Source organism: Cricetulus griseus, chromosome 4 (genome assembly GCF_003668045.3).
Source record: "Cricetulus griseus strain 17A/GY chromosome 4, alternate assembly CriGri-PICRH-1.0, whole genome shotgun sequence".
Classification (NCBI taxonomy): Eukaryota; Metazoa; Chordata; class Mammalia; order Rodentia; family Cricetidae; genus Cricetulus; species Cricetulus griseus.
The window spans coordinates 133,020,437-133,030,832 of record NC_048597.1 but is presented as its reverse complement, the minus strand read 5'-3'; the positions used below and the strand labels follow the sequence as shown (position 1 = coordinate 133,030,832).

Genomic DNA, 10,396 nt, shown 5'->3' with positions numbered 1-10,396 from the left:
CCTTTTCCTTTTAGAACATTTTTATTTTGTTAAATATTAACATACAATTTAATCAAAATGTAAATAAGATTATTTGTTTAAAAATAGGAAGTGGAAATTTTACAGGACTAGAGTGGTGAAACAGAGAAGTGGCTGAGTATTCACAAGTTTTAGTTCCCTTATTCAATTCAAGAACATGGACATTTGAAGTGAGTCATGGTTTATATTTTGCAATCTATGAAAGAGAGATTATTTCTGCACACCTCTGTCTGTCAAGAGCAACAAACCAAAAGTCATAAAGTAGAAATCTCACCAATTTTACTGTCAGTTATTCTCATAGTTATAGATTCATGCTTGTTTCTTTCACCACAGGATAGCATCATTGGAGATATTATTTTATAATTTCGTATTTTTTAATCAATGAAGTAAGACACAAACTCAAGCTATATTCTCCTTTATTGAGTCAGGAGGGCAATCCAGTGAATATTGAACATGCCAAGTTTATTCTTCAACATTCTACTATATCCAAACCAAAAAGGGGAAAGGAGCAAAAGGCTTCTTTCCTATGATACAAGGAGCAAATAGACTTCTTTAATTCTCCAAACATGCAGTAACCAGCCTTAGACTAAATCTCTTGTTATCTGGCCTTGAGGATTAAGAATAACCACATCTTAGATGAAGTCTTTTATTATTTAGGTAAGACATCCACAGCTTAGAACAAACATCCTTCAGTAGCCAGTAGGTCTTATAACTTTAACCTTGGAAGAGTAAGGATAGTTTTAAACACTCTGACCTTAAGTCAAGATGAAGCACCATTATTTCTATGGGCTCCATCAATTTCCCCTTCTAAATTTAATTATTTAATACCTGTGTTCTGCCACAGGACAGATGACTATGTCTGTCTTAGGTCATCTTCTTTCATGTTCCAGCCTTTTCTTTCATTGAAACACACATTTTGTCATGTTTGACCTCTCTTAGCTTGCCTGGAGGCTAAAGGATCTTACCTATTATTGAATACCAGCCTCTGATAAAAAAGCTTATGGGAGAATGTATAACTTGATGCCATGCACCTTTGAGCCCACTTTTCACTGAGAGTTCACAAGCAAGCTTGATAATGCTAGCAATACATATGCTTTTATGGGTACAATATCTCTCATTGAAGGAATAAAGGATGATCAAGATGAAACATATGATGTCATCATCCTGCAGTCTGAGAAGGGAAGGAGATTATAATGATGACTAGTGATTGTCACCTTCTTGACAAACATGCTCCATTGAATTCCCAGACCTCTGTGAGTTTTCATGCTTCTGTATTGGGCCAAGGACTGGATGTCTAACAGCTTATCCATGCTACATCTTGGGATGTGGAGCTTAATTTTGCCAGTTGAAGCTCATTGATGCTGTTGAAATAGAAAGCCTGGAAACAGGTGCCACAGAGACTTCCCCTCAGGGGAAAAAGAGACACCTTAGAACAATTGAGCAGTATTATGGAGGTGATGTTTGGCTAAAGCCACTCTTCAATATATGAGAAGGAGTTGGACAAAGCTTTGTTGCTGGTATTCAGTAACCAAGGACTATAGCAAATCAAAATTATCTTTGAAATTTAGAAGCAGAAATGCAATTGGATTGGACTTTAGAGGAGGAAAAAGACACATGCCACACCCATCATGAGCACATTTTTTTTTATTCCTTTGATTGAATTGAAATTATGGGAATTACAATCTAGCCAATTATGTGTCCATTGTTAATAATCATACTGGATTTAGATGTTGACCTATTAATTTTTGCAACATTTGCTGTACAATGTAAGTGTTAATGGATTGAAAAAAGTCAGAGATCACTTTGAGAGGAATTTCACATGATGCTAATGAGTCTTTAGCTAGGATGTAATTAAAAAGGAAGATTTAGATTTTGATACAGGTAAAACATCTGGAGACATCCTGGACCAATTAAAAAAACATTATTTCTTAATTCATCAGTATTTTAAAACTGCAGTATGTCCCCTGGATATAGAAAATTAAATATATATTTAAAAATAAATATACATGGGCTTTAAAAAGGTGTATAAGATGTGAAAATATAAAATCAACTTAACTATTTCTCTTTAAATCCAGGGTCTTTACTCAGAAATTATGGGTTTTCCTGAATATATTAATTTATTTATGTTTAGGAGAAGACAAGATCTAGGTATTCTTATTAAATTAAATTAAAGACAACAGGACGAAATATACATTTAGGTGTTAGTAGAGTAGGATGAAAGTCATAACACCAAAGAGGTGGTGTTTTTAGGTGTAGCTAGTTGGGTTCACAACTCAATTTTCAGAAATGATGGAAGGAATTAGGCAATTACATTGTTCTTTTCTGAAACCTCCAGAGGGCACTTTTAATGTCCTTGTTCCTTAGGCTGTAGATGAAAGGATTCAGCATAGGTGTGACCACTGTGTACATCAGTGAAGCCACTGCACAGTTTTCAGGAGAATTTGATACAGTTGACCCAACATATACTCCAATGGCTGTCCCATAAAATAAGCAAACAACTGAAAGGTGAGACCCACAGGTGGAGAAGGCTTTATATTTTCCACTTGTTGATGGAACTCTCTGGATTGTAGAAATAATTTTATAATAAGATAAAAGAATCCCCGAGGTTGAAAATAAACCAAAAAAGACACCTATAAAATGTGTGACTATGTTTCTGGTGAACATTTCAGAACAGTCAAGATTGAGAAGTTGTGAAGGGTCACAAAAAAAGTTAGAGATTTGCATATCATTGAAGTATGTAAATTGCAGAACAATCAAATTATGCACCTGAGAGTCCAAAAGACTGACCAAAACAGATACTAAAACTAAGAAGGCACAGAGGTGAGGGTTCATAATGGTTGTGTAATGCAGGGGGTGACAGATGGCCACAAACCTGTCATAGGCCATTGCAGTCAGAAGTATACTATCCATACACCCAAAAATTATAAACATAGACATCTGTGTTAGGCAGCCCACATAGGAGATGACTCTGCTTTGAGTTTGAATATCCCAAATCATCTTTGGAACTGTGGTGGAGATGAAACAGATATCAGACCAGGAGAGGTTGGAGAGAAAGAAATACATGGGAGTGTGGAGGTGGGAATCAGAGGTGACAGCCAAGATGATGAGCAGGTTCCCAAGCACGGTGACCATATATGTGAATAAGAACAGTCCAAAAAGGATGGGCTGCAGTTCTGGATCCTCTGAGAGGCTCATGAGATGGAATTGGGAGACAACTGGTAGATTTTGTGCTGTATTATTTGGACACCTTTGGATAAACAAAATTAATTGGAAAAATACATAAAATAAGGTATGATTATATTGTAATCTCAAAAGTAAAAGAAATAATTTAAAAGGGGAAACCCATATATCTTAAATAACTTATTACAAGTAAAATGTTTTAACTTGAGGTCCTTCACATACAGCATCATGACAAGCCCAATAATCTACACCATGTTTCCAAGTACTGCATGTTTCCAAGTGACACATTTCCTTTCATACAAATCTATTGTTGAGGAAGCAAACTCAAGAGAGATTTAAAACCAATGATATTAGAAACCACAAGGTTAGGAGCATGGTAATGTACAGCTATTTTTGATGACACAGAGAAGAAAATAATATTCTTTTACTTTGAAAAATCATTCTGATTACAGCAAAAATAATAGGAGAATATATATTTTTCTTAAGAAAGTGAAATTTTTGTTGCAGTAGATTCTTTTATGAAAACACCAATTACTTAAATTGTATTGTTTTGTACATTAACTTAACATGGTCCTTTTAGGCAGAAAAAGCAATTATTATAAGGGAATATTTAAAAACCCTGTGCTACATTAAGTAGGAAAACCCAACGAATAATTTTCTAGATTCTTCAAACCACCAAAATTAAATCCTGAATTCAACAATCTAAGCATATCCATAGTAAATGAGGAAGTTGAAAGAGTAATAAAAAGATTTTCAACTAAAAATGTTCAAGACCAGATAGATCTATAGCTGAGTTATACCATACCAGACTTTTACAAGAGAGAGAGAGAGAGAGAGAGAGAGAGAGAGAGAGAGAGAGAGAGAGAGAGAGAGCAAAGTAAAGCCACACCAAAAATGAAAGCTGCAGGACAACATCCCTGGTAAATACAGACTCAAATAGACTTGAAAAAATACTTGCAATACAAATACAGACACACATCAAAAGATATTATTCACCATGATATACTTGGCTTTATCCAGAATATGGAGGAATTTTCAACATATGTGTACAATAAACTGCAAATGAACTTAAAAAAATCACAAATCATCTCAAAAGATGCAGAAAAAACCTGTGACAAAATCCAACATGCCTTCATAATAAAAGTCCTAGAGAATGTAGGTCTAGAGAGAACATATTCCAACATAATAAAAAACCACTTATGAGAAACATGCAGTGAATATCATGTTAGATATAAAAAAACATGAAACAATTGCATTAAGTCAGAAAGAAGAAACAACTATTCCCACTTCTTTTGGAAAAACTTCAAGTTTTGCCTGATGCAAAAGGTCACTAAAGGGATACAAATAGGAAAAGAAATCAATCTATCCCTATTTGCAGATAACATGATGTTATATATTAGACACTCCAAAACTGCTAACAGAAAACTTCTAGAAATAAACAAATTCAGAAGAACAGACTTCCATAAATCAAAATCTATTTTATACACCACCAACAAACATACAGAGAAATGGACAGCCTGTGATTCACAAAAGCTTCAAACAAAATACAGTATGTAGGAAGAAACATAACCAAGAGAGTGAATAACCTCCAAAATGGAAACTTGAAACAGCTGACGATGAGAAAGGCACTAGAAAATGAAAATATATCCATTCTCTTGAATTAGTAGAAGCAATATTGTTGAAATGGCCATTTTACCAAAATTTCAGATCAATGAAATCCCAATCAAACTTCCCATTTTAGCCTCTGCAGAAATTGAAAGAACTATCCTAAGTTTTGTTTCCGGTTCTATCATTAAATCCCCAGATACCCAAAACAATCCTGAGGAAAAAAATGCTGAAGAGATTATGATTTCAGATCTTATGATATACTACATATCCATAGTAATAAAAACAATATAGAACTAAAAATAAACACATAGACCAATAGAATAAAATCAAAGACCCAAACAGGAATGCATGTAACTTCAGCCATGTCATATATGACAAAGGCCCTCAAATTACATGGTGGAGATAAAACATCTTCAACAAATGGATCTGGGAAAACTGGATGTCTACATGCAGAAAAAAATGAAATTATATCTGTATCTATCACCTCCCACAACAACTAACTCCAAGAGAATGGAAGATAGAAATGTGAAAATTGCAATTGCTAAAAATATATATCCACAATTAATTAAAAAGAAGGCATGAATTATAAAAAGAGCAGGGAGGGGTTTATGGGAGAGTTTGAAGGGAACGCAAGGAAGAAGGAAATTATGCAATTATAATCTTAAAATATAAAAGAAATAAAAGTTTTCCCTTTGATCTGTTACATCTGCTACATTGCCTTTTCTGATCATATTTCTTCTTATAGATAAGAACCTGAGTTCCTAAGGCAGCCCTAAGCTTAATTCCTAGTAATCCTATACCTAATTAAATATGTATTTGTCACTGATATTTTCTACTATATAGGCTACAATTCTCTTATTTGAGTTATATGAAGTAAATTTTGGGTCATTGTTTCACACTATGATTCATTTGGAAAAAGGCAAATGAGAAAGTACAGGAAGTGATGTAAACATTTCCACACATTTTCCTCATTTAAATTATTGTATTTATTCATTTTATATGTGAGTATCTTGCTTGCATGTATATATGGGTGCTGGGAACCAAAACAGGGTCCTCTGGAAAACACAACTGCCCTTAACTGCTGAGCCATCTCGCTAGCACCTTCCCTAACTTTTAAAGTGGGCATAATAAATCACCTGCATAAAGAACTTTTCACCCTTTTAACATTTTTATTTTGTAAAATAAAAATATAATGCATTTTGACTATATTCTTTCTTCTCCCCCAGTGGTTCCTGGATTCCTCCTTACCCACCACATTTCATATTTATTCTCTTAGGAGAAATATAAACAAACAAAAAAGCAGAAAAAGAAGGATAAAATCTGAAACTAAATAAAAACAAAACAGAAAATACAAAGTCATTTTTGTGTTGGTCAGTTATTCTTGAGCATATAGTTGTGGTTGATATACCCAGTGTTACTCTGTTGAAGAAAACAGTTTTTTTTTTATCTCCCAGGAGCTATCACTTACAAATGGCTCTTGGTCAGGAGTGAGAATTTGTAACCACTTTTCCTTCTTTGTGCTGGGAGTTTGTCTGGTTTGAATATGGTTAAGATTTTGTGCATGCTGAACTTTGAGAAGAATAAAATTTTGATTTTTAAGCTGCAGAGATGATTGTGTATTACTACCACTTATCCATGTATCCATCTGTAAATACTTCTAAAATGTTCAGATGATTGTGAATTCCTTAAAGTTTATTTAATTAGGAATGAGAGTGTGAAGTTCTTGATGTTCCTTCTTTAACCCCAGGAGTGCAAACTTTGATTAGGAATAATTTCTGACATTTAGAAAATACATATTAATATCAACTCTTTACTGCTATCAGCCGCATTGGCTGCCTCAAAATACAGCATGAGAATTTAATACTGTCTGTTTCAGAAGTGCCGTTTCATAGATTCTGAATTATCCAGAGGAAGATTGTGATCTTAGTAATTTGTGAGTTGATCTATTCATGTGCCTTACAGTGAAACATAGCTTTGGAATTGGGGCTATGATTTCCTGTGAATATCTTCAAGTGATATATATATATATATATATATATATATATATATATATATATATATATATATATATATATCCATAAATAGTTTATCTTTAAAAATTTCCATGGCAAGTACCTGAAGCTTTTCTGTTTCTACCCCTCCTCCAATACTAGAGTTATAGAGATATGCTGTCACCCTTGACCTTTTACATTGGCATTGGCTTTTCAAACTCAGGTTCTTACCTGTCCTTTACCACTGGACAGGCTCCTTAGCCTCCTCTCAAAAGTCTTGAGTCTTTTTTCTTGTTTGGGCATTTTTTTGCTCTCATAGGACTTTTACCTGAATCTTATGGTTTCTGGTCTTCCATTTTTAGGGCTTGTGTTTGTGTGTATTTCTTGTGTTCTTTCTTTCTATTTGGGTTTTTTCCTGTTTGTTTACATTCTAAAGAGAGAGGAAGGACATGGAGTTGGGTGGTTAGGGGAAGTTAGAGGATCTGAAGGAGACAGGGGTGAAAAACTATGATCAGGATATATTATATGAAAATATTTTTTCAATAAAATCTCTTAATGAATGATAGTTGTTTGATTCCAAAATTGGGGCATGTTCAGTTTTACGAGCAATTACAAATTTTTGTTACCCTGCCCCAAATCTCAATAATTGTCTCATATTTTCTTATTCTAAACAGATTACTAAAATCCACTTAGTAATAATCCTTCCTTTATAATCCAATAAGAAATTGCATTTTGCATAATGAATGATATTCTTCAAAGCTTCAGAAGAGCAGTGATGAGGAATAGGATTCAGGATGTACGTGGTTTAGCCCCATGTCACTGACCTTGTACTATGAGGGAGTCAATGTACATAATATGTGAGCATGTCTTCCTTTTTGTGTTTGTATTAGAGAATATTGCCCATCTGCACAATATCAGAGCCTCTAAAGGCAGCAAAATCTCACCAGTGTGTGTTCTTCACTTTGAGAATTCTATCAGCATGGAAATATCAATTTAAAATATTCATTGCATGTATTCACTGCACAGGGCTTTACACCACCTAAGACATTTTATATGAGTATGTACTGCACAATGAACACATTCCCTAACTTCCCCTTAAATGCTCATCCCCATTAGTCTTTTTTCACAGCTTCACTTATGGTTTCCTATCATATGTATGTCTTTCATTTTAAATATCCATATAAAATACAAATGTGACAAATACAAGTAGTTACAAATGTTTGTAATTACTGGTAAAACTGAACATGCCATGATTTTTTTTTGAAAAAATTATATTTATGAGATTGGCTTAATTTGCTTAATATGATTTCTGGTTGCCTTCATTTTTCAAATAACCCATTTTGTTATGTTACAGCTGAAAAAATTCATCATATACTTAGTGTATTTTCTTTACCCATTCCTCTGTTGGATACTTAGGCTGATTCTATAACTTGTCTATTATAAATAGTGCTACAGTCAAAACTCATGTGTGTTTTTGTTGTGTATTGATTTGGAATAATTTAGGTAAATATCTGTTAGTGCTATATTTGAATCATATGGTAAATCTAGTGTTAGTTATTCGAGGAATCTTTCTTTTTCTTTTCATTTTGGCTGGACTAGTGTGCCCCAACCAGTACTAAATAAGAGTTTTGAGGAACACAACTTTTAAAGGCATCGATGCTCAGGCTGATATAATATTCTAAAATATGCTTTAGATCAATTTACAAAATTCACATACCCTTTTTTCTGCCTTGTAAAATTTCTTATGTCTGTCAAAATTTGTGCCATGAAGTTTGAGTAACAAGTGTCATAATGCCTTCAAATATAAAGTTAAAAATATCTTTCTTCTATTCTTGTGGGGGCATTTTTTTTAACATTTTACAATGTTACTTGGAGGTATGTGTTTAGGGGGTAACCATTTGATACCATTTCTTAGCCTATCTGAAGCATATGTGTTTTTATTAGTCTTGAGTTCTAGACATGATGATATACACAAAGAAGCATGTATTATACTTTTGTCCAGTCTTCAAAGTGATATTCCATTTTATTAAGTGGAAATCTGATTTTATGTCATGTTCCAGTGGGATATTTTAAGAGTCAAGGAAGATATAGACAGTTGCAAGGATATTCTGGAGGCCAGGACAGACACATCTGCCTTGAATTAGTATGTGTCTATTTCTTTGTGCTCTTTGCCTTTGATCTGCAGGCTATCCTACTGTTTGTAGCTTATGTCTCCAACTGTGATATATGAGGAATTGCAAAAGGAAAAATACAGTGTCCTGGATTTACAGGAAATGAAACATGTGTGAGATTATTTGGGGGGATAAGGAAGCAAGACCCTTTAGAAAAAAAATGTCTCTGTCCATAATCAGGTGATACACTTCAAGCATGGCTCACTACATTTTTTTTAAATTTAATACTCTTGTACACAACTGATATAAAGACTGCACTTTTTGTTTACCAGGAAATAAACTGGTAATTTATGATGTGAATGTGATTAGGTAAATGCAGAGAAATAAGCTGCACCTAACACACTTGTCAGAGCCCCAAACTCAAGATCCATCAGTAATAGTGCCAGATGATACTGGTGCTCCCCAAGCCTGCTATTCTTGTTCTTCTTCATAATAACAGGATTTCATAGGAAATAATTTTGAAGGACTCATCTGATGACCATGGGAAATAGACATGACACTGTGGCTATTAGCTTTCCTCTTTTTAAATCACATTCCTAATATTGTAAGAATGCTTAGGAAAAGACTGTTTATAGCTTTGATATGTGAGATATCTGTGACAATATAATCCTTGGGGGAAGGAAATCAAATTGAATTATATATTACCCCATTAATACAACACAGAACATAAATTCTCCACTCAACATATAAGAAAATTTACAGTCAGTTTCCTTTCACCAAGTTTTCTGTTATGAGAAACCAATGCTTCCAAGGACTCTTTCTCTGTCATCCGCCCCACTCAGAACTTACTTGTTTAAACTGATTCTTTGCTGGGTCATGGCCACAATTTAAAGTAGCTTCTTTGTCTGTGCTCATGTAAGGCTCTGGTTTATTTCTTAGGCTTGATGTAAACATATAATGAAATAAGACCCAGATGAAGTCAGCCACCAGAGGAGAATACACTTCTGTGTCCCCACTGTACCTCAAGCCTTCACATTGCTAGGTAGACAGCCTGGGGTAATTATTGACTCTTTTATGACCTTGGAGATAGAATGCCCAGAGCTCATAATTACACAAATTGCTTCATGTTATCAAGTCTCTCACAAGTTCTTAATATTAGAAGTTATAAAAAGGAAGAAAAAACCAGTTCGCTAAGATCTTATTACTCAAGGGAAACTCTAGTTACCATTCAATGTATTTATATATGTTATGCCTTCTTTTTAAAACATTTGTATATTAGATGTCATTAATTTGAATGAGATCAAATCATTCAGCAAGTGGTATAAGGGAAGTTTTAGAGGGAGGAAAGAGAAAGGGGAAATGATTCAATTATAACTTTCAAAAATAATCTTAAAAAGCTGTACATTTAAAAATAGATTTCATTATTTTTTTTCTCAGAATCTTTTTTCCCCAACTTTTTTATTTGAATAAGAAACAGGATTGTTTTAC

At 33.8% G+C, this 10,396-nt stretch overlaps 1 protein-coding gene across 3 annotated transcripts; it reads right to left on the bottom strand.

Moving 5' to 3' along the window:
* Positions 1-2,325: 2,325 nt before the first annotated feature.
* Positions 2,326-9,786, bottom strand: LOC100767080 (olfactory receptor 18-like). 3 transcript variants are annotated; one of them, XM_027411655.1, is made up of 2 exons: positions 9,758-9,786; positions 2,326-3,265 (listed from the first exon to the last, which is right to left on the bottom strand). In XM_027411655.1, the coding sequence occupies exons 1-2, from the start codon at positions 9,784-9,786 to the stop codon at positions 2,326-2,328; spliced, it is 969 nt and encodes a 322-aa protein (XP_027267456.1). The 3 variants fall into 3 exon arrangements, with proteins under 3 accessions (XP_027267456.1, XP_027267457.1, XP_027267458.1); XM_027411656.1 differs by lacking the exon at positions 9,758-9,786 and adding an exon at positions 5,087-5,119 and having other exon boundaries at positions 2,326-3,276; XM_027411657.1 differs by lacking the exon at positions 9,758-9,786 and adding an exon at positions 3,386-3,410 and having other exon boundaries at positions 2,326-3,233.
* Positions 9,787-10,396: the final 610 nt, after the last annotated feature.

What these genes read in the sequence shown, in the direction of transcription:
- LOC100767080 (XM_027411655.1), bottom strand. Translation starts at nt 9,786, where the DNA reads ATGACCCAGCAAAGAATCAGTTTAAACAA. An exon ending in CAAAGAATCAGTTTAAACAA is followed by an intron (nt 3,266 to 9,757) that starts GTAAGTTCTGAG and finishes GTTTATCCAAAG; the next exon opens with GTGTCCAAATAATACAGCAC.